Genomic DNA, 25,179 nt, shown 5'->3' with positions numbered 1-25,179 from the left:
TGCCCTCTATCTAGGTGCCCCTAAAAAAGTTCTCTCAAAACTTCAGATAGTACAGAATGCCGCCGCTCGACTTCTCACAGGAACCCATTCTCGCTGTTCAGCTAAACCTGCTTTGAAGGCCTTGCACTGGTTGCCTATCCAAGAAAGGATACAATTTAAGGCACTCTGCACGACATATAAAATTCTGCAGGGCAAGGCCCCACCTATTTTAAAAAATCTTATCACCCCTTATAGCACTCAGAGAACACTACGCTCTTCACACTGTAACTTGGCATTCGTTCCCAGAATTAAGAAGGCCCGTTCTGGGGGTCGACTCCTTGCATACAACTCGGCCAAGCTATGGAACTCACTGCCCTTGGACATTAGAGTACAGCCCAACCTCCTTTCATTTCGTAGGGCACTCAAGACCTGGCTGTTCCCGTAAGGCTTCCCCGCGCTTGGTTTCTATATCATTAGCGCTGGGACACTTACGGGCAGCCATGCGCTCTACAAATCTGTAAAATAAATAAATAAATAAACTGTCGCAAATTGATTTCTGTGACAAATCCTCTTGTGAAGCATCTCTGGTGTTTGGGCTGTGGCCATGATGCAAGGAGTGTGCCCTGAAGCTCCCAAAGGTGATCTGGGATAGTGAAGTGGCGTAGTATGTCGCTAAGCACCGCAGGAAGTCACGCAAGACCTGCTCGAAGTAAAGGAGGCAGTCACATTCCTGCTCTTGTGTCGTGGTGGTCAAGTCTTAGGGTAAGTCCAAAAAGAAGCTTAAAGTCCAAGTGAACCTAGTCCCAGCATTTCCACTCTCTTGAGATCTTGCAAGGATGTCATTGTGCTCCTGTCTCAGTTCGGGTCCTGGGTACATTTAATGAAGAGGAATTTGCAGTTGTATGGAATATCCACCAGTAAGAGCTATAATGATGGTAATTAACTTCATGTTGAAGCCTCACACTATGGCACAGTTGAGTTTTTTGCCATTATTTCTTTTCTTTTTCTGCAAAAGGTGACATTCAAGGGCACCTGTTCTGTTCACAATTATATGGTATCCTGAGATTGAATGGTCATTGGTGAATGGCGATAGGACCTCTAGTAATTGGCTGAGATTCTGCAGCCTGATTACAAGGGCATGTATCTGACTGGGGAGATCATTAGTAAGTGGTATATACCCCTTGCGCAACGACTGAGGGACAGTCAGCATATTTTGGGAGTCCCTTTTGGCAGTGACCGACATCTTATTTGCCTTCATCCTGACGATGTCATTGCATTACTTGAAAAACTTCAACTCTTTGGAGAGGCCTCTGGCTTCAAGGTCATTCGACAAAAATCCCTGGTTTTGAATCTTTGTCACTCCCCCACACGAAGCTACCCTGCGTTCTCGGTTCCCTTTTGTCTGGGTAGAGGAAGCTATCACTTACTTGGGCATCCAAGTGGCTAAGACAATTTCCCAAAACCATGTCCTCAAACTATACTGCCCTTCTTTCCCAGACGAACAAGACCGTATCTTCTTGGAGCCATCTGCATCTCTCGTTGACTGGCCATATAGCAGCTGTCAAAATGCCAGTTCACCCACGCATACTTTATATCTTTCAAACTCTCCCTCTATCCCTCCCCACTACCATCCGCTATCTACAAATAGCTATTAACAGATTTATTTGCCTCCGCAAGAAACCACGACTAAACCAAAAGATTTTATGCTGTCCGAAACTGGATGGGGGTATGGGGCCCCCCTCAATTGCTCGTTATCACCAGGCCACACATCTCTGCTACTTAGTGGAGTGGAATCGTCCTCTTTCTGAAAAACTGTGGTCCTTTATGGACCAATTTGTTGCTGGCTCCAGCATCTGGAGAGAAGTTTGGCTGCCACGCAAACATAGAGCTTGTGGTCTGTACTACTCGCCAGTGACCAACTCGACTCTGTGTGTGATTCTTCAATCTGGTTTGACATTTCCCTTTCCAATGACACCAACTCTAAATAACCCCGACTCCCATCTCCCCCCCCCCCCCCCCCCCCCCACCCAGTCCAAGATTCAGAGGTGTTCAAAAGATGGCACGACTGGGGATGCAAACGCATAGGCTCCCTCTTTGATCGCGATGGGATTATTCCTTTCGACCAACTAAGGTTGAACTATTCTCTACTACTCCCAGCAGACTATATCCCCTATTTACAGCTGCGGCACTGAGTGACAGTCAGGATTTAAACTAGGGTATCCCGAACTCTGACCACCTTTGAGAAATGGCTGCTTCTTAAGGTTGATGATAAACATCTTACTGAACTTTATGCTCTTATGTTTAGAGAGGGTCCCATGACAAAGTCCGAAGGACAAATAAGGTGGAAGGTGGAATTGGGATGGGCTATGACTACCAAGGAGTGGTAAGATATGTTTTACAGAGCGTATCATTCGGCGCCTAATATGGCTAGCACGGAGACGGCTTATAAGATTGTCTCCTATTGGTATTTAACACCAGCACGTCTACGTAGTTGGAATCTGGGGTGCTCCAAGGATTGCTGGCGTGGATGTGGATACATTGGCTCCCTCCTCCATCTTCTATGGCACTGCCCCAACCTACCGATTTGGGGACCAGGTTTTAAATATTGACACAGCTTTTAAAACCTTTATTGCTAGGTTTCCTGCATATACTATTCTAAGGTTGCCGAACCCATTGATCTATCGTCTGCGCTCCAACCGCGGCAGACAAATGGCTTTGGCACTGGGAGCAGTGCAGCAAGTAATCCTGTCGTTTTGGGGGACAGAGAAAATCCCCAACCATGTTACTTGGTTACATAAGCTGTGGTTCATCCTAAGAATAGAAAGGTTGTCCTTAGCTGTCTATTCCAAGGCTGTTTCATATCCAGACCTTTAAGCACCCTTTATCCAGATCCTCTCCTCTACCTATGGCTGCTTCGCTTGATTACTCACAAAACTCAGAAAGCAACCTAGGACTCAATCACCTACCTATCTTTCCTTCTTCTTTCACTATACTATGGACCCTGAACAAACGATCTGTGTTTTTATGAGGTCTGTGCAGAGTAGCAGTGGGCAAGTGGGGTGGGGGGGCGGTGTTCCCATGGATATTTTTAGGTCTCGGCTGTCGAAAGCAGCACATGCGCTGCTCTCGGCATCAAGAGCTTCTTGGAATCAATTCAGATCCCGAAGCTCTCGGAGGCAGAGTTGAAGCCCCGCCCATCTTTCTTCATTCGCTGGCATCATCCTGCATGCAAAACGCAGGCTCACCATTGAAAAGGAGGCTTCTTAGTCCCTCCTTGTTGCCGCCTAGTCTCCTTTTAGCCACGCCCACCAGGATTAGATCTCGCACTCGCGGAGTCACACACTCGCCTTAATTAGCTGGGACACACTATGTTTTCCACACAACGCCGCCAGCTTGTTGGTGGAGGGCAGTTAAACCGATCATCCCGAGTAATGTGATTCATGTCCTGTAAAACCAGGAGTGGCTGCTGACCCGAGGGCATGCTTTCTCTTACTTGTTATTGTAGTCGGAACATCCCCAACACGAGTGGTGTTTGTGAAACGATGTGTGGTGTCCTGTTGAGACTAGGTTCCAAATACCAAGGAGTGCCGTGGACAGGCTCACCAGAACACGCAGGTGCATTTTTTTGCTTGGGATGGGACACTGGCGGATCAGGAGCTTGTTCGCACCCCCGGCTGCCTGCCGCCACCACGGTACTGTGTAGACAGCTTCTCGCTGCTCCGGTACCTTAAAGGTGCACCAACAGCAGCGCCTAGAGCATCCCCGGAACAGTGGACCGCTATTGTCGGGCACAGAGTACCTACATTTCTAAGCAAGGTGCATTATCTTTAATAGGTGCGTGTAGCAGTCGCAGGCGTGCATTCTGGGTGCGTGAGTGCCAGTACTTTTGAGACATGTACAGGCACTGGGGCGAGAGCTGCTGTCTTTGGAACTGGGGAATCAGGCTCCAGTCCCCGCATCGGGTCAACATCCTATGATTCTGGGCACACCACTTGTGTTCTCATGTAATGCAACTGGTGCTATGTAAAGCGCTCTGATGCCCGGTTTGGGGCAAGTTCGCGCTATATAAAACTCTGTACAAAAACTTAACCACGCCAGGCATACAAAATAATCTGCGACGTGTGGTTCTCGTGTAAAGCCTAGCACCGCTCTTTTTCGCAGGTACAGATGATATATGTTCACAGTGTAGTGGGATTTGGGGACGGCGGCGTGAGTGGAGTTAGGGCAACTAATCGGGCACCCCAGGAGATGTACCCTTTACCATACTTCAAACCGCATCCCTAACTCATATCACAGCCTGCCTCCACAGACCTAGACATTTACACACTCGGTACAATCAAACAACCCTACAAAGTATAAACCCTCATCCCCATACCTCATCCCCATTTTTTATACGTATAAAATACGTACACATCTTTACCCTCCATCACATGTAGAAGACTCACGTGAAAACACTTCTTACTCAGTTTATGTAGACACACACAGCTACATCCACATGCAACACTACGAACCTGCGAGGAACCGTATACAGGCACCAGGTACAATAACACAATGACATGACATACAGAGGCTCTCAAGGGAATACACAGAAAAATGGAATTTAGTACACACCAAATTAGAAGTGATCGCACACCTATGCATTTGTCAGCTCAAATTGTGGCATGTTGACGTTGATAGAGACGCGCACACTCGTTCCTTGAGTAAATGAAGAGTTCTTATCGCCCACTGGGGTATATCTTTCAGAGTACTCGCACTCATTTGATGTGCAGGTGCCTTGTTTCCAAACTGTAGAATGTAAAATAAATCTGTTACTGTGCATAACGTGTACTGATCCACAAAAATCACACTTCTTCCTCTTCCACTCGTGTTGGGATCACTCTTGTGAGTAGATCTCTCAAGCTCCCCCAGCTGACAGGGAACGTATCTCCCACTTTGTTGAATCTCGTTATTACTGATTAGCAGTAACCACACAAGGAAGCAGATCTCCAAGGTTATACTAGATCAGAACTGACCACCTCAGGGGGCATAATCCCCAGGTCACTTCAGAGAGCGTATCATTCTTTGCGTATGCTTCATCCCAGGGGGTGAGGGAATTTAGATGTAGGACACAGGTCAGGGTGGGAGGAAGTTTGGTTACAGGGCACAAGTCGAGTTATGAGGAAGTTCAGTTGTACAATACAGTCAAATCTTTAAGTGGTCCGGGTCCTACCGGTGCTCAGCACCGGCAGTTCTGAAAAGCAGGTGCTAAGACGGGTTTGTCGGGCTCTTCATTTTTGCCCTCACCCTCGGGGGGGGGGGGGCAAAAAGATCTTCACTCTGCAGCAGTGCCACCCTTCACTGCCCTTGATGTAACGTCAAAGAGACTCATTATAGTTCTTTCACAGTTATTTCAGAACTGAGGCATTTTCAATATTACATACAAGGAAGCCATAGTTGCTTATTTATCATATGCAACTAACAACCATTGACAAAGTCAATAGTTCTTGCTTATTGTAGGTTTCTCTAGCTATGGGCAAAAATCTGTTCAGCAAACCTAATAGCCAGTCCCCAAAAGTAACTGCTAATTGTTCCCAATTGCAAACACTGGCTCAAAGTAAGCATTTACTAATGTACCAGATTTAAGCATTTCATCTCGGTCTGTGTGCACTTTGTGTCCATTTCTTCTAACCTCTCCACTGCAGCATCTTTGACTGACTGCTTAAGCTCTCTTCAGCCAGTCCCAGCATATAAATGCTATACTGATGACACTACAAAGGTGAAACAAGGGCTGCTTTTGGCCCTAAACCATCTTTCACAGCTTTCAACACCCGCCTGCACCTCACAAGCCAGAGACCCACGCCTCGCTGTGCAGAGAACTGTGCAAAGAGGGTGTGCAGGTAACCGGGGGCAGGAGATGATGGGAGGCTTTCAGGGCCACAGACCTCCCGCTGTGATGTGTTGTGGATGTGGTGGTTCTAGTGTCAGGAAGGGACAGGTATGATGTGTTCTCCATAATGGTAGAGTTAGTGGCACAGAGAGAAAGGTGGGATGTATTCTAGATGTGATGCTCCTATTGTCACGGAGTGAAAGGCGTGATGCGTTCTGTATGTGGCAGTTCTAGCGCCATGGAGAACTGTAGTTGATGTGCATTGCAGTGGCGGTTCTAGTGCCACAGGGGGTAGGCAGGTCGCATATGCTTCTTCTAGTGTGGAGGAGGGCCATTTGTGATTCATTGTGGCTGTAACCATTCTCAAGGAGATACAAGCTCTAAAGCGCTCTCTGCCTAGTGATATCAGCAGTGACATGCCATCCTTCTGTGTCAGATTGCTGCAAGAAGTAACACGTATTAAAAATGCAATAGGTCTCGCCTTTCATTAAGTTAAAGCCATTTACTTTGCTATACAATACCATTAGCAAAACAAATGGCTTTAACTTAATCAAAGGCGAGACCTATTGCATTTTCAATGCTTGTTTTTCTAATGTTTTTAAATTGCCTGTCTACCGCTGCCTGCCTCAGGGTTGTAGGCAACTAGCTTTGTTTCACATGCCATGTACCCTTTTTCTCTTCCGCTCACTGGTACTAGGCTGATAGCTGTGTAACAAGCTCTACAGGCCTTAATAAATCCAATTGTTCAATAAATCAGTACACAAGCAAGCAACACTTTAATTTCCACATTAAAGATCAATTTAGAGGATGTGACACATTTTTTGTTTAACTACCCTCACCTGGCCCATCTAGAATATCAAAACTTTAACACATGTTTGAAGTCTTGCCATATAACCCTAAATAGATGGCTGAAACAATAAGTATCTCTCTTAACCCAATGAAGGCAATTCCCACCTCTCATGCTGGTAGAACCCTTCCTTGGTTAGCAGAGTATCAATTTCAGAGTCCATTGCTCCCGTATTGAAATTACCAAGGCTTTGTCAGCAAAGAGGCTGAGCACCTGCAGAAGATAGAGTTGGCCTCTTTTGCAGCGACTGTAAATTTAAGTCTGATGATCCTAGATCAGACAAAATTACCAAAATGTATTTAATTATATGGTTTTAGATAGCATGAACCTGGCCCAATGGTGTGAGAGCGCTTCACATTCAGAACATAGGACATGCATGTTAAAAGACAAAGACCACGGCCCAAAAGTTAGCTGGCAGTGATGTACACAGACTTCCCTAGTGTAGTGCACTTGAAAAGGCATACGACTACACCTGGATGAATAAAGCTTGACAAGAGAGAAATAATTGTTGTGCTATCTAAAGAAAACTAGGGTGTTTCGGGGGGTGAAGTGCGTGACACTGAAGGGTCTATGCGATAGAAGGAGCCACAAGAAAGGAAGTAAAAGTAGAAAATAGATGACAAAATAAGGTAGGGTATAGGAAATGTGAGGGGGATCATGTCCAGAGGCAAAAACGAGGTCACTGTACATGTGATCAGGGTATCCATAGGTAAACAGCCGGATGCTGTATTAGCTTAAATTGCACTTTTGGAAATATCTAAGATACAGAAGTGGCTTCAGTTCCTATTTACACGTCGCCACAAGACGTCGTGTGCAGAGCTGGTGGATGTGAGTTCCAAAGTCTTGTTGCACTGGTAGGAGAATTATTGAGATTTAGGCCATTACGTTTAAAGCATTTGCCAAATAAGACTGAAAATAAGTAAAACACTTTGAAACACCAAGCTCTTAGTTGGGTTTTTCCTGCAGGCCTCTCGGTCGAGAAGAATGGAATCTGAGGGGCGCAAGAAACCGAGTCTACATAGGAATTTCAGTTTTTTCTGCCAGAAAGATGGTGGTAGGGCATTGTGGGTAAAGCCAGCCATTATGAATTGTGCTCTGGAAGTAGATACTTAGCCATGAGAGTAGGACTGCTCCTCTGGGTCTCCTTGGACCTCAGCCTGCCGCCATCTTAAAGAAGATGCGGCAAAAGTGCTCATCTCAAGAAGGCATTTGACTTTCAGCCAATATTTGACCCTTGTATCTGTTGAGGTGTAAGGATGGTGTTTAAAATAACCAATCAATATAAAACATCAAGGTTACCTAAATCTAGATTCAAGCTAACTCGCTCACGATGCAACTCTCAAATAAGACCTAATTTATTATTGTACTGGCATCAGCAGTTATAGACGCATTATACTATGTGTCCGTGATTGTTGAAGACCTTTGAGAGATGCTGGCTGTGCTTGGCAAATCCATTTCAAATGTCATTGCATTTTGAAGATGACTTTTGCAGAGTTTTTGCTTGGAATAATTAGCGATAGTAAGGGGACTGGTGGTCGATTAAAACGATCAACCTGGCTGTTATGATAAAGGACTGCAAAGCACTGTATTATACATTTGTATTTTGCAGTATTTTATTTTTTACTAACGCGAACCAAGCCAAACGACCCTTCAGCACTTTTCAACAGAGACTATCTACTTTACACCGTTTCCATGCACAGGGATATTTGACGATTTGTCCAGAATCACAGGATATTGCGCCAATGCCGGTATTCGGACCTGGTTGCCAATGTTCCAAAGCCGGCAGCTCTAGCCACTTTGCTCTATCTCCTCCCTCGGCAAGCTTATTTTTATAGCGCAGTGCTTGATTTTAAGAGTATTTTTGGGGGTGGTGAGTAGCTGCAACTTTGGTATTAAAGACAAACTGCCTGAGGTCAAACTAGTGGGTGGGTCATTTTTTTTTCCTTTGGTGTTATTCATTGGCCACCTCAGCTTTCTGAGAAATTATTTTTCTAGAAGGTACCGGTGACTTTATGGAATGTTTCGGTCACATGCTTGCCTTCGGCCGGCGGTCAACGTTTATCGCGAGGTTAAACTCGTTCAAAGACAGAGAGTGAAGTCAGCGCGCGCCAGACCTAGAGTGGGAGGGAGCGACTAGGAGCGGGCCTGGGGTGTGAGGGAATAGAAAGCTTCTGTTTGGGGCAGAGAGGCTGGAATCGCGGTGAAAAGAAGGGACTGTGCCTGGGCTCGGAGCTCACACGCCACGTACAGTATGAGCTATAAAAAGCTCTCCGGTGGCTGCCATCAGAGCCCGAGGCGCCTACTGTAACGTTACATAACCGTCGTCTGGTCCCGTGGTTCGTTCAAGCGAAGTTAAAAGCAGGCTTGCCGAAATCTGCTCCTTCGCTTAACCCTAACCTCGTCGCCAGCTCATCATGTCCACTTGCATTAAAACTAATCCTTTTGTTGCTTGTTCCGAATCTGCTTTTATCCTGAGAATTAAGAGCTTTGCTAAGCGTGTTTGTGTGTGACCCCTCTCTCCGAGGTCGTGCAGGTTTTGTTTCAGGTTTGCAGTTCTGGTGGACCTTTATACACCCAGGCCTGGTATGCTGTGACAAGGCTTCAACAAAAATAGAAGACTCCACAAACAAAAGGAGCATCTAGAGCCCTCAAGTTTCCGCATTCCAGGTAGTTGCGAGTGGGTTGCTCATCATTTCAGACTTTTGTTTAGCTTTGTGGGTCAGGTCCTACCTGTAAAGTGGCCTTTAAAATATACGCAGCACCAGTGGCGGCTGGTATTTAATGGGGGGCAGCAGGTTACGGGAAGGGAATGGGATAAAAAAAAACACCTGTGTGCTGCCACCGCCGCTCGGTCCTCTTCGCCTGCTTCCAGGGCAGGAAGCACCCGGCTCGCAGGCTCCCCATAACCAATCACAATGCTGCAATGCATCGTTGTGATGGGTCTGACAGTCGCCTTAGTGGAGTAGCCGCCCCAGCGCAGCACATCCGTTTGTACAGGCAGTGTGCACAAGACCACGAGCGATCGTACACCACTTTATTTCTACCCCAGGCCACGCCCGACATAGATGGTTGTAGTGACGCACTTCCCGTTATACAGGTGGGTCATAGTGGCTGGTAGGCTAAATATATCCCTTCTCCACTTTATTCTGATTTTCGTGTGTCTTTGTCCAACGAATAGTCATTCAGTCTTTGGCTAGGCAGGGGTTTGAGTGCAGATTATAGTGTTGGCTTCGGGGAATATCGGCAGGTCTCTCTTGGCACACACATTGCTACCTGTAGCAACACAAAAAGGACGGAATGCTGAACATTGTCAAACATGCACCCCCAGTCACAGATCTGAGTAAAATCCATTGTTTATTTTTGCTCACCATGTGTAGGAAGCTGGCTCTTTATGTGATATAACAAAAATTGGTTATATCGTGTGAAGAGTCCATAGATTCCCCCGAAATTGTACAGGGCTCAATGTAAACCCAAAGTCCTCTATTTGTGGTAGTGTGGTCAAGCAGCCTTAGGCCTAACACAGAGGAGTGTAAGTCATTTGTTATACACACAGTGACTAAATAAATGGCACACAACTCAAAAAGGAGATCCACACCAATTTTATAAAAATAAGCCTCTTTCAATATATATCTTAAGACCAAGATGTACGTTAAAAGAAAAGTATGTTTTTTTAATAAAAATACTTTTCACTTTAAAAAGTGGACATTGCAATTTTTCAGTTCGGCAATGTTAGCCTATGGGAGGAAAACAAGAATGCTTTTTTTTTTTTTTGTAACTTATGTTTATTGGTTTCAGTCATAGCCATACATGTATAATTGGACGACATGTTCCAAATTATCAACAAACAGTCGAGCAGACATTTAATTCCTTTGTACATATTAAACATTTCCTGCAGAACCCACCTGCCTATGCATTTCCATTTCGACAACAGGCGACACACATAGATCCCCCCGATATTTATTTCAATGTAAATGTAAAATGTAAATGTGTATGTACTTGTATAGCGCACTGCCACCCCCAACGGGGTGGTATCCTGGCGCTTTTTACTCATACCGCTGTGGAACCCTTCCTGGCCTTTCCCTGTGAAATGTCCACTCCTGGGCACCCCATGGTGAAGCCAGGCATCCCAGCGCTGCTGGGGCCGTTGTGGAGATTAAGCAAGCTATTGCCCAGAGTTGCAGCGTGGGACCCATGATTAGAATAGGCACAGAGGCGAGAATTATCAGGTCCGAGGAAATTGAATCCAAGACCCGCCGAGGCGGGGGATTGAACTCTGGTCCCGGGCCAGAACTCTGCATCAGGGTCTGCCGCTCTAACCATTGAGCCACACTTCTCCACCATTTCCTATCCCATTTCTTGGGACATCCCCTAGCCTTGAACACCTCGGTTTCTGCCAACATACATCTGTCCATTTCTTTGGCCCACGTAGTGGCGAGTGGCAAGCCCCCCCCCCACCCCCCCTCTAGCCAGCTCTCGTGATACCAGCGTGAAGCCCAGTGTGGTGAATTGCAGTTCAACTTCGGTCAGATCAGTCTCTTCCCCATATGTTCAACAATCCCAGTTGCGGTGTTAAGTCTGTCCTTCCCCAAAGCCTTGCGCATGTGGTCTGAAGCTCCCTCCCAAAGGGTACATATCTGAGGGCAAGTCCATAAGGTATGGTAAAATGTAGCCTGCCCGCCACATCCCTTAATACATCGGTCGTCGGGTCTGGCTCCTATTCTCGCCAGAGCTTTCCCTGTAATGTACGATCGATGGAGTATCCTAAGTTGGATCAGCCTGAATCTCTGCGTGATAGCCGCTTCTTGGGGGGACATAAGTGCCGCCTGCCAGTCCTCGTCATCTAGGGGGCCAATGTCAGCCTGCCACCTCTCCCTGAGCTTCGAAAAGGTGTCCGGCAGATTATTACTCAACTTCTTATAAGTTAGAGATATTGCCTTTGAACTAAGAGGCCCGTCTAATAGGCGATCCTCCAATGGTGACGATTCCGGTATATCTTTAAGAGAAGGAAACGCTGACTGGATCGCATGTCTGATCTGTAGATACCTGTACATTTCACCTTGTGCCAAATGGTACTGGTTCTGGAGGTCACCAAAGGTGAGTATTGCGCCCTTCTTAACCAGGTCCTTCACTGCCGATATCCCAATGAGGTCCCATTTATCGAATCCAGGCTGATAGCACAGCATTCCGCGTGCATCAGAAGTTTGTATCCCCACCTAGTGAGGGCCTTGGTTTTTTGACCAGCAGATGTCTCTTGCAGCAAGACCACATCGGGTGAATGCCTCTTAAGGTACTGTTGGACTATCCCTCGCTTGATCTTATCGCCGACACCATTGACATTCCAGGACATAATAGAAAGGGTTCGGTCTCTATCTGCCCCCATTGCTATGTATCACATCACTTCCCCATATTCGGATCATCGCTAGGCAGGGAGAAGTTTGAATTCGCCCGCTCAACGTCTGCCGTCCAATGTTGACCCTGGCCACTGTATTCTCTCGAAACACTTTATCACATTGCTGACCAATAATACATTCAAAAACGAAAAAAACTTCCCCAATTCCAGGCCTCCTGGAGCCCACCCCCCTTCCCGCCCCCCTCCCTGCCCCCTGCCCGTGGATTCAAAACTACCCACTCCCGAATATAGAGTGCCTCTCTCCCCCCCTGAAATGCTAGAAATGCATGGGGTGCACAACTCCCATCCCCGCCCGCTCATATCACAATTAACATATAAATTCTTGCCATCCACTGAGCGTATTGTCCAGACTCATTCACATCACATCATATAATCCCATGGGTGTCAAAACCTGGCAGCCGGTCCCCTCTGTGTTAGTTTCGTACCCAATGAGTAGATCAACCCCACCCGCTTCCCCCCTACTTGCACTTTCGCTTGGGCTTCAGCTCTCCACCGCTGATGCCAAGGGTCCTCTGGCCTGCTCCTTCTGCAGACCTTCTTTCACTCCAGGACCAGTCGTGGCAGCGTCTATACGGAAACCCCTGCATTGGGTAGATCTGTCCGGACACTCTCGTCTCTGATTGCACACCGTAGTCCATCCTTCCATCCAGTCCCAAACTGCATCCGGTGAATCAAGAAGCCACACTTTGCCATCCGACTCCACCCGCAGTTTCGTAGGTAATAACATCGCGTATTTCACCTCCCGGTCCCGTAGTTCCCTCTTCACCGCCTGAAAGCTGCAGCGTTGGGCTTGGACCTTCGCCGTGAAGTCTGGAAAAAAGGCCACTTCATAGTTATCTATTTTCAACGGGTGACTAGACCTCGCTGTTTGCATGGTGATGTCCCTGTCCCGGTAATTAAACACCCGAGCAATGAGGGGCCTCGGGGGTGCTCCCGGCTTTGGCCTTCCTCCTGGCACTCTATGGGCTCTCTCAATGGAGAAGTAACTGGACAGGGTCTTAGGCTGAAGGTGTTTCGTGATGAGGTCTTCTACATATAGGTCTGCTGCCGGCCCCTCTGTTCTTTCCGGAACTCCCAAGATGCGGATATTATTGCGCAGGGCCCGGCTTTCATAGTCATCAAGCTGCTGTGCCATCCTCTCCTGCTTCATCATCAGTTCGAGCATCTGCGTCTGTAGCTCCGATGTATCTGTCTGTAGGGCACTGGTGACCACCTTTAGCTCCTTCACTTTCTCATCCATCTTCCGGAAATCAGCCCGGATGAGAGAGACCTCCACTGTGACTGAGTCCACTGAGGCGCGCACTCCGTTGATAGCCGCCATGACATCATGCAGAGTCGGCTCCGGTCCTTGTTGAGAGGCATTCGCTGGCTGCGGCGAATCTCCCTTGTCCTCCACTGTGGAACATGCGAATTTGGCCAGCTGCTTTTGGGCATTCACCTTAGCCCCCTTCCCTCCTGACGCCATGGAAGCACGGTGAAGAGAGCCCCACTAGGTGAAGACACAGGCCAGCTTCTACCAGTCAGGCGCGAATCGTTGAATGTGAGTGGTTACGTTAATGCGACTCACCTCCGGGTTCTCCGTGTGAGCATCGGGGCCTCAGGATATGGAATGTCTTAGTCCGGCTGGACTTCTATACACTTCGCCACTTTGTCTGTTCGGCGTGATAGCAGTCGCCGCCTCCCCGCCGGCGGCCTTTCTACTTTCCGTCTACGGCACACCGTCACACTACCTCCAGCGAGGTTAGAGCGGTCAGACCCTCCGTCCAGCCGTGTCTCCTGGAGTCAGAGCTCCTCCTGAGCCCCCGCAGCGGCTTCCACAGCAGACGCCTGCCTTTACTTTGGGGGGGGGGGGGGGTTACAGGACTTCCAAGGCCCCCCACCGACTTTATACTGCCGCGTACTGCTTGTCCACGAGGCTGCCCCACCGAAGGCGGCAACAGTCCACTGTTCCTATACAGGTGCAAGAGGTCAGCCGCAGGCACCCTTCCCTGCCGTCCTCCACCACCTCTGGGCTGAGCTGGTATATAATTCAAGGTCACTGCCGTGTATAGCTGTCTGCCCTAGCCCTACGTGTAGTATTTTCTCTAGGACCCACTAAAAGCAGCTTAGCATACCAGGTATGGCCTCCTATATTTGCTTATACCCAAGGATCTCGTTCCAGTGGTGGCTCTATACCTCTGTCGCTGCGCAATCCCGACTGCACCGCTGCGCTAGTCAGGCGTCCATTAGGCCACTGTGCTCTATTGTCCAGGCGAGTCCCGTTACATGCCGCAGCCCAGATTACCTCCGTCGAGGTTGCAGGGTAGCACTCCCTACCAGACACCACCTCTTGCCTGGCCCCGTGTGTCGCCCCCTCCACTTTGGCCTCTTGCACCACCTTCCGACTCCAGGCCCAAAGCCGGGGCCTCGCTCAGTTCCCGTAGGCCGGTCTTCGTGAGCCTGGGGCCACCCCGCCCCCTCCTCCTTGTCCCTGGCTCTTACAGGTGCGCTAGTGCGCTCCCCGTTGGATTCCCGTTCAGGCTCCCGTCTCTTGGGCACTACACTACCCCCCCCCCCCCCGCGGCCTCATTACCCAAGGGCCGCCGAGCCTGGGGCTCCGGTGAACGCGTCACTCACCGGGACCGCTGTCGCGCAGCAACTCCGCCTGGCACGGAAGTCCCCGGCTGTTCCCCAAGCGCCTCCAGACGCCCTTCTCGGGCTGAAGCCCCTCTAATTCCCTTCCAGGCCAACCTTCTAGGTGACAACGGCAACTTCTCCGATCTTATGCCGCACTGCCACGCTACTGGAATACGCCAGTGCCGTCTCCGCCGAGACGCCGTAGCGAAGGAGCCGGACCCAGCCATATTGTCGCCGCTTCCATCGAGTCTCTGGGGGGTAAGGTGTAAGATAACATGTTTTCCGGCAATTTCAAGGTGTGGATGGCGACGGATAATGCAGGATTTATTGCGGGGATTCCGGAGCTCGTTGAGGCAGCGGCCATTCTTGTTGGCTGCTAGCCACGCCCCCCCAGAATGCAGTTTTGATGGTAAGTACACAAATTAAAGATCTAATCTTCGGGGTGTCAGGTCAACACCAGGCAATGTTCAAATTAGTACCCAGAGTGCACCACCAGCGGCACAGGGGTGGCCGGGTGCAGAGGTCAAATTAAGGGTCTGGCGCCCAATGTTAACTAATGGAGACAGGGGAGCGATCGAATTTTGCTGCTCATAGATAAGTAAAGCGATGTCGGGGGTCAATCTCCAGGAGTTAAGGTAAGCACAGAGGGTGCCTTGAGGCAGTACCAAACTTATATTCTCAGCGGCACAGGGTCGGCTGGGTGCAGAGTGCTAACACAGCGTCAGGCGCCCAATCCAAATCAGTGAGGAAGATCAGTTTTGGAGAACGGCTGCAGGCTCTGGCCTGGAGGCTGGACAAAGATAACCCACAGCTACCCAGAGAAGTTCTGATGCTAGGGGAGGTAGGGACACCATTGGTCAAGCTCCCTAAGGCCCAGGGGCTTTGGGTGCAGGGGTGCTCACCGGGCAGGTTGTGGTCAGGGGGAGTCTTCGGATTGAGGCTGCAGGTGTCGAGGTAGAGTCCGGCAGGAGTCAGCCCATGGTTGACTCTGGCTCACAATCACTGGGAAACCTTCACAGTACCAGTGGGCCACTTGGACTCGTAGTGTGGGAGTCTGGTGCAGAGGTGGGTTCCGAGGCGGTTTCGTGGTTTCTCAAGGCAGAGCACTTTGGTTTTAAAGTTGGTTTCCTCTTGAACATATCCAGTGTCTACAGGGATTCTTCATCTTTATAGAAGGCAAGCAGTCCTCCCAGGGTTTTGGAGGTCACTGAGCCTGCAGGACTAGTTGACTTTCATAGCAAGGGCGAAAGGCAGAAGAGAGGCGGGCAGGGCTGGCGCAGAGTCAGGCACTGGTCCTTCTTTCTTGCTGGGGCAGCTCTTCAGCTTCCGTACTTCGTTGGTCATCAGGAATCGGATTTCATGGTCTGAGGTGGTGCCATCTAAATACTAGATTTAAGAGCGTTAGAGGGGAGTGACAGGTAGAGACCAATGGGTACTTTACCTGGGGTGCCTACACCCTCTATTATGCCCACCTCTGGTGGGAGGGGAGCATAGACCTATCCCTGAATGGATAAGTCACACCATTTTCGAGATGGTGGGCACTGAAAAAATTGCTTCACCTCGCCTCCGGCACCTGAGGGGTGAAGTTGGCAAAGAGGGGCACACTTCCTATTATCACCTAGTTTTCCCGCTGATTCTCCCACCAAAAGTGGGGGTTTGAACCCGGGGCTGCCATCTGCTGCTAGAAGCCTAGGCTGGGGTTGCATTACAAAGACGGCAAGGCTTTTGAAGCTTTCCTCTCGAGCACTGTGCTCATCCTGGGGGAGGAGGTGCGACATCTCTACCCAGGATGGACTTTGTTTCTGGCCTCACAGAGCAGGGGTCTCTTGACCTGGGGTCCACAAACATGTTTGTTGGTGGCAGGCCGTCTAAAGCCAGTCAGAGACCACACCAGGGTTGGTAGGTTTTCAGGGGGAACCTCTGAGGTGGAGTCTGAGTACATGTTTTAATGCATCCAACACTAGCACCAGTGTGGGTTTATTAAGAGGAGTTGTTTGTTATCAAACACTCTTGGGTTCAGTGAAATCATCTAGGTGCTGGGGAACTCGAGTTGTCAAGTTTCCAATCCTTGCACTCTCTATGGCTTCCCTGGCACTTACAATATTAAGAATAGACTTACATTCTGTAGGGTTATATCTGTTCGGGTCCTTCTGATCAAGAATACTCATTCGATGCAGATAGCGAACATCCAATCCTGCCAAATATCCACAAACTTGAATCTCATAGCCCGCAACTCATTACCATGGAGATCCAACAGCAGCAGCTAAACAAAAGCGGTGAAGAAGGCTGAAATGCTGGGGCTGGACAGCGGCCAAGGGACAGTAAGACACTAGTTCAGTGCCTATAGACACTGAATGTTACGCCCAAGGGGCAATTGATTCTAATACGAACTTACACTCTTTAGTTACTGAATAGGGGTTGAGGGAGGGGGGAGGAGACAGATCTCTCGAGCTTCACCTCTGCAGCAATTGTCATGTTGACCAATTGGGGAGTGGCGTGGGTAGAGGGAGAGTGTGGGGAGGGGGCGTTGAATGGAGATCAGAGATGTCAACGATTAGAGTTGATGTTTGTTTTATCGTGTTCCACAAGCATTCACAGACATACCAAGATCAGGGATAAAGCTAGAAAAGACCAGAATTAAGGCATAGCACATTGTAAAACCCGTGACAAGCGTAGACATATGCAAAGGGTGAGGGAAAATACTCTGTATTGACATGGAATGTCAACATATTGGGTAATACAATTAAAAGGAGGCTGGTCAGTAAATACATCAAACGACTCAAACCAAATATTGGTCTCCTACAAGAGAACCATTTAATGGGCTCCCACTGCTCATTTTTGGGGTGGGGTATGTATACTACATTGGCCCACGCAGGCTTCTCATTGGGGTCAAGGGGAGTCGCTATACTAATTAAGAAATCGCCACCCTTCCATACATCTAGAACATGCATAGCCCCAAGTGGTACGCTTGTGGCGGTACAGGGGACCTGGGGCCGGAGGGAGCTTACACTGGTCGGCCATATGCTCCCCCAGAATACAACAGCATACTCTAGACAAAATTGCACGAATACTCATAGATTTGGGTCCCTCCATGCATGTTAGCGGTGATTTTAATGACGTCATAAACCCGCACCTCGACCGTATGTATACATGTGGGATCTGGAACACGTTCCCCCCCCCCCCCCCCCCCCCCACCCATCTCGATCAGTTTCAGAACACACTTGGTTTGACTGATCTCTGGTGGTGCCAACACCCACTAGACCGTACATGCTCATACTTTTCGGGAGCCCACAAGGTCTTTTCCAGACTAGACTACCTCTTTGCCCTGTTGGAGAAGTGGAGGTAATAGAAAAAAGCTGAATATCGGGCGAGGGGTATATCTGACCACTCACCTCTCTGGCTGACAGTGGGTGGGAGAGCAACAGGGAGCAGAGGAGAGTGGAGGTTACAGGCTTGGGCTTTACAAGATAAAGAAATCGCCCAGGAGATCTGAACTGATTCGGAGCTTTATTTTCAAGAGAATGAGGTCACGGTATCCTCTGCAGTAACTCTATGGGAAGCATATAAAACGGTTCTACAGGACAGGGCACAAAATATCATAGTCCATGAAAAAAGGATGCAGACGCGGAAAATCGATACCTTGGAGCATAGACTCCTAGAATTTGAAAAACAAATAGACACACAACACAGTCTATATGAGGCAGGAGCCAGGGCGGGAAACTGCTAGCCTGGCTGAGCAAAAAAAGAGCAGGAGGTGCACAGTAGGTTGTCTCCATACATGAGCAAGACATGAGTCATACTACCTCCCCTGGCATAGCGAGCGCATTTGCCCACTACTGCACAGAGCTATACAAGGCCAGACCAATGTCAGCCAATCCCCAAATCAACTTACTTGCAAACAGTAGAGGCCCCCACCCTTTCTCGGGAAGATGGAGAATTATTGGTGAGGGAATTGACCCAAGAGGAAGTGATGGATGCAATTGGAAGACAAAAGTGGGGAAAGGTTCCAAGCCCGAATGGTCTTATGGCAGACTTTTTTTTAATGCAATGTCAATCTACTATCAGCGCACCTCTTGAACATGTTCCTGGCGTACCTAGAAGAGAAGGCACTCCCACTGGACCTTCGAAATGCCACAGTGGTCGTTATACACAAACCAGGAAAACCCACACCGAAATGTGGGTCTTATCGACCTTTATCTTTGCTGAATGTGAAAGCAAAAATACTGGCCACTATGTTGGCGACACGCCTCCTGACAGTTATATCATCCCTCATCCACTGGGACTAATCCGGCTTTATGCCAAGACGTGCCACAAGACTTAATCTCAGTTGAATAGCCAACTGGATTGACACGGTAAAGAATAGATCCACAGCACACGTCTTTCCTTAGATGCTGAGAAGGCCTTCAATACCGCGCACTGGCCATTGGTTTGGATTTGGTCCAGCCTTTATAGCCTGAGTGGAACTGCTGTACACCAATCCGGTAGTCTGGGTCCGAGTTAACTGGACGACCTTGGAGGCCTGCCAGGTCCAGAGGGGCCCCCGACAGGGCTAACCCCCTGTCCCCGTTGCTGTTTGTGCTGGTTTTTGAACCGTTGGCCTGTGTAATTAAGAAACACCCTGGGATTAATGGTTTTAAAGACCATGAGGAAGCTCTTCCAGATGAGCGCATGTCGCTTAATGCCAACGACATCTTACTATAAACACGAACCCTGACAGGACATTTCCGATAGTTTTGAATATTTCCCAGGAATATAGTCAACAAGCAGGGTATAGCATTAATTGGGACAAATCTAATCTTTATTTGGTAGGGGGACCCATGGATATGAGACAACTCCCAGGATGCTTTCAGGTAGATCAAGAGGGATTCCGGTACTTGGGTTTATATATCACGACCAATGACACGACTAACCTCAACCAGAATATCAGAAGGGTTCTCATGGAATTTCACGGTTGCGTTGAAAGGTGGTGACGACTCCCATTAACGATAATGGAAAGAGCAGCATTATACAAAATGATTACGCTCCCGAAAATTACTCTACGTGTTCCAAAACACGTACTGCAGAATACCCTAGGCTATATTTACCACAATAAATACTGACCGATGTACATTACTGTGGGATGGAATGCCCCCGAAGGTCGCACTACAAACACTTCAGCTAAATCCATATAACGGGATACTCGCATACCAGATGTAAGTGCATACTACAGGGCAGCCCACCTTATAGTAGTTAACGAATGGGGACACGCTGCTGGAGACCACCCCCCTACGCCTTAGAACGATTGCAGTTTAGAAGCCATACCCTATCTATATGGAGGCAAAGGGGCCCGTCGTCTATTGCCGGCTACTCAGAGGGCAGTAGAGGCTTGGAAGGGGGCAGAGAGGCAGATTAGGTGGGATAGCCGGATCACTGTGGGAGGGAGCGAGACTGCCAGAGATTGGTAAACTCCATGGGCATAAAAAGTGGAACCTAATTGGGATCTCTAAATTAGGTGACATCCTGGAAGGTGACGCTCTCGTTCCCCTTGACAAGCTTAAAAGTGCATATCAACTATGTGATACCCAGAGATGCTTGTATCTTAAGCTGCAACACGCCTGGAAAACGAAAGGGATAGATACCGCAGACATCCCAGAGTTCGCCCCTCTAGAAGGCAGAGGACTTCAGGAAGAACTCTCCAACAAAGATTTTTCATGGACCTTTAAAACACTAATGAATAATATCCCAGACAAATTATGACCCCTCAGGGCCAAGTGGGAAATCACCTCCGGGACTCTGATTCAACACAGTCTGATCAGGACCATGCACCCGATTGCAGCCACACACATAATGAATACAAATCTATTATCCTGTTTTGGTGGGTATTTTTATTGGTCGAACGTAAGCCTGAAATTCTAAAAAAGTTTTAGAGCATAGCTAGACGCGCGGAATAACTGAAGCATATAATTCATTTTAAGACTTGTGAGGGGGTGTTTTCTGTTGAGTGAAGCATGCTGTTCTTCTAAAGAAATGCTGTGGGCAAGGCGCAAAAAATGTGCGATAATTCATTTTAATGCAGTGAAGCAGACCACCACATTAAATTGCGTTAGTTTAACGCCTGATGCATGCTACTTGGCAGGGCTGCTTTGTTAAGTTTGGTTTGATTGCATGAACCCACCATCCAAAAGCCATTTAAACAAAGCAGGTTATAAGCCAAAATACCGCTTTTGACTGTAGTCACACTTTAGCGTTCTGCTTGTTGGGATTGTGGGCGAATAGTTCTCTTCACTGAAACTGGTTTGCGTGAGCACTGGTAAATGCATAGTTACCAGTAACGGAAGTTTTGTACGATTTCTCTCGTCAGATTATCTTCCACGTGTTTGTGTATTGTATTATATCTCCAAATTTCTTTATACCCATAGAGACCAAAGCATCTTCCGAAGGCGACTTGGACGTTATTGACGAGTGGGAGATTAAGACTATCACAAGTGCCTTGAAAACGTACCTAAGGTAAGAAGGAAAAATAGTTAAATTCTACTTCTCTTGACCTTTCATACATTGTTGCATGTTGTTTAAATCATTTACCAATCTCACTAATAACAAGAAATTACCTTATTTGTCCGGAAAGGTATAGTTGTCTTTAAATCTAAAAGCAGATCTTGGACAATAAAATAATATCTTTGTTAGCTGTTCCTATTAGGAAATGAGACAAGAGTGTATATTGTTTAAGGTGTTATGGGAAGATACCTGAAACTTGAAAGATTGTTCAAGTATGACAGTCACTAATGGGAATGTGTTACTTTCCTCTTCTGGTTTGTTTGATCTTCATATCCGTATCTGGCGCCCAGTTACATATCGGGTGCACAAGTCTGCATCCTCATCAGTTGAGCTTAGTGCAGTTTTGCATTTTGAGTCCATGTGCTGGGTTAACAAATTATCTAGACCCCATTTCAGCTGAATGAAATACACAGTGGCAGCTCTCGAACCACTACCCTGCTTTTTGCTACAAGTGGACAGGCTTGCCTGTAACGGAGTACGAGGTTCCCCTGCAGTTGAAGGTGCAGTCTGTGACTGAACCCCGCGTGGGGAGTGCCTAGGGTATCCCATGGATCCACTCTGTTACCTCCCAAACAGCTTCCTTGGGTGGTGCTCTACTTGCTACGTGGCACATACTTAATCCTCTTCCCTAGAGTCGTTTTGAATCATCGCACCCATGCACTGGAAATTGCAGGGGAGGCTGCTCTCCACAGTGAATACCCTTAGAAAGGTTGCACAATTGGCCGATATAGGCATACATCCGGAAACCAATACGCTCCTTTGATATTTCTTTTTTTATCTTTTGTTTTTTTATGGTTGAGCTTAATAAATAAGGATTGCCTTTGGGTTGCTGTTACCAATGTTACCTGTTTGGATTGCTGTATCTGCTGCTAGTTTATTTTCTGTTGCTTTCTGGTTCTTGTTCTCTTTCGGGTGCTTCAAACTAACTGTTACTAAGAAAGCAAGCGGTCTTATTATCACATTTCTCAAGCTCCCACAAGCATACAGATGTTTCTTCCGGACCTTTTCTGACCTGGTGATCCATCACCCAGTCCTGATTTCTGAAGACAATGTATGTAATTTGCTCCAGAGTCATGATCGTATCCCATTTTAGATACAACAAAAAAAATCATGATTTGTAGCATGTGCACATGGATGCCTGCAGTGATCCATCTGCTATACGGATATTTTTAACCAGATTTAATCCTTTTTCTTACTTGCAAAATGTCTTCAGATCTGTGTTGTTGCCCATCATTGTGTTCCACAATGCACCAGTGGAGTGGAATAATGTCATTTTTGTAATGGATGCTCGCTGTTGTAGCTTCTTTAATTTAAAGTTTGCCAGGTGGTATCCTAGATTTTGTCCTGTGTCAGACCTTAACCAGAGACTTTTGCCTGACATTCAACATTAATGATGTCTGGTGTGACCCATTGACATCACAGACTGGGCCATATTGTCAGGTTGTCAGCAGCGCAAGAGAGAAGGACAAGCCACTAACCTTATCACAGCAGCCAGCGGGGCCGACAGCAGGTAGAGAAGCCTCCCTATTCGCCACAACCTCCCACAGTGTATGGTACACACCTATGGAAAACAGCACCCCGGGGAACAGGGAAGGGGATAAAAGATAAGGCAGTACTGTAGGTAGTGCGGGCGTCTTGGTAGTGCGACTGGTCTAGGCTTCTGTCACCCTCCTTCTAAAGGCGTACTGCAGAATGAGAAAGATAGAAAGACATATAACAACCATATGTGGATCTCCTCTAGGTTCAGACACTCCTAAAACACCTTGACCACTCACAATGTGCCTGGCGGTTGATGTCCTTAAGGTACTGGCTTGTCAGTCCCCTTAAACCTCACCGCTACGCCAGTTACCAGAAGTCCAAAGAGACCAGTCGACAAAGACAGCTGCTGCAGCACCAGAAAGCACCAGAAAGCAATTCCGCCTGGCTGGTTTTCACCACAGCCAGCGTGTAACTAAGTATTCCCCACTGCTTGTTTCACAAAGTCACGACAAGCAGGGAATGATGCTCCTAAATATAAAACAAGATCCCAGGGAGGAAATACAAATGTAAGTGCTGTTGCGCAGAGTGAATGCTACGGCGTGTTCAAGCCTCAAGTATAGTCTCGACCCCCGGCAGCGCGTTAGTACCTGGGGCGCTGACACATGCACACGTTACCTGCGCACCCCGAGTGTAATCCAGCACGGCCACCGCAGGTATTTCACTCGTAGGGTCCTCGAGGGCACAGGGGTTGTAGTCCTATACTCGAAGGCGGGGAAGGAAAGCATCCGCCCTCAGAGCACCATAGACACTCCGAGGCGGGAAGGAAAGCATCCGCTCTCGGAGCTCCGTAGAGACGTCTCCCGCCTCTTCAGCGGGGAAGAAAGCGTCCGCGCATCGCAGAAGCGTCGAGGAGTTTTGGTGTTGCCGCGAGAGTGGGACGGAAAGAGTCCGCTCGCGGCCTGGAACTTGCAATGATTGTCAAGCACCCTCCCACTGCGGAGGCGGTGCTTATGTAGGGGTTGGTTTCATCCGGTAGCCATGTTTGTGTTGGCCACTGCCTTTTGGGAGTTGAAGTGCAGCAGGTTCCTTGACCACCCACGCCAGCGCCCATGTACACAGGTGGACTTACGGGGGTGAGAGAGGCCCGGGGCATGCGTGATACAGCTGAGAATCGTTACACATATGACTTTAATGTAAATGATGTGTCTGCCCTAGAATGTTGGCGACGTTAGTTTTTTCTTTTCATCCTTTCATCGAACTGCTGAGGTTTTTCTCGGTTTCTGTTGATATTTGTTTATTCATGTGTAAACTTTTGGGAGTGCTTACGATATCTAGGCAAGCCTCATGACACCATGTCTGTCTTACCTCATGCACTGTAAAGGAATTTGGGAGCAGGGTGTTAAGTTTATAGTTCTCTCCTTGAGAAATAATCCTAGATCTCAATCTGGGCGTAGAACTCAACTGCTGCCATACCAAGACTCATTTTACAACATCGAAACATAAGAAGTAGAAGAAGGAGCATTGAAGATCACCTGCCCTTAATGGTAAAAAGAGGAAGAGGTGCAAGGAGGTGAATTGTTTTTTCTCTGAACCAGTGCTTGTGGTGATGACCCTATCTAAAATATCCATCAGTCAATCCAGCTCATCTGTGGAGCAAATTAAATTGTTTAAATACACTGTGCTGAAGATACTTGTAAGACCAGTGTCTTTTAGGCAAGAAGGGAGAGACTGCCGTAGCTATTATTTAGCAGAATGAGGTGAATGGCAGAGCTTTAGGACTTTCCCCTCTTTGTAAAAGAGTTCATAGCCAATATCAGTAGTTCTGATCGATACTTCTAACCGCAGAGTCCTCACCTTAAAAATATCCCCAGTCACCACTCTGGATCCAGGAGATTCAAATAGCAGTGCTCCCGCGCACCTTAAGGTGGCGCAATGCAGCTTTGGATTGACTTGGTTCCACCCTGGAAGTGAATATGGAGCTGCATATAAGCACCACCCCTGCACATAAACGAGAGTTCCTTTGTAAATTGACCTGGAGGTCACTCTCAATGTTTTCCTCTATCAGTTAATACATTTTTTCTTACAAAACGTTTTTTACTATTGTGCAAAGGAATTCTCTCATCTCCTAAAACTGCAGAGCTTAAGCCCTTTAGGGTCTGTCACAAGCAACTATCTGTGACAGATCCCCACGAGGTATGCTTTCAGTGTTTGGGTTTGATGCACAGCTCCAATTCCTGCGAGGAATGTGCCCTTATGAATCTGAATGCAAAAACAACAGTTGATGGACAGAATGCAGAACAATGTCATACATTCACCCCAGTACAGAGATCTGGGCCTAAATCCATTGTTTTTTTGCTCACCATGCCATTCCAGTTTGAACCCAGCCATATGCAAATCAGCCTTGACCCTGTGCCTCATGGGAACAGTCCAGCCTGAACTGCCAAGCCA

General features: G+C 47.9%; 1 protein-coding gene across 3 annotated transcripts in view; it reads left to right on the top strand.

Annotated features, from left to right (window-relative positions):
• The window catches only part of ARHGAP26 (Rho GTPase activating protein 26), a 1,692,117-nt gene that overhangs the window by 922,160 nt on the left and 744,778 nt on the right, over positions 1–25,179 (top strand). For all 3 annotated transcript variants that reach the window (XM_085618129.1, XM_085618128.1, XM_085618130.1), the window contains exon 15: positions 21,117–21,204. In XM_085618129.1, coding sequence (XP_085474255.1) covers positions 21,117–21,204 — 88 coding nt within the window. The remainder of the gene's footprint in view (positions 1–21,116; positions 21,205–25,179) is intronic.

Source organism: Triturus cristatus, chromosome 7 (assembly GCF_964204655.1).
Source record: "Triturus cristatus chromosome 7, aTriCri1.1, whole genome shotgun sequence".
Lineage (NCBI taxonomy): Eukaryota > Metazoa > Chordata > Amphibia > Caudata > Salamandridae > Triturus > Triturus cristatus.
Note: the sequence above shows the minus strand (reverse complement) of the source record. Positions and strands in the feature narration are given on the sequence as shown.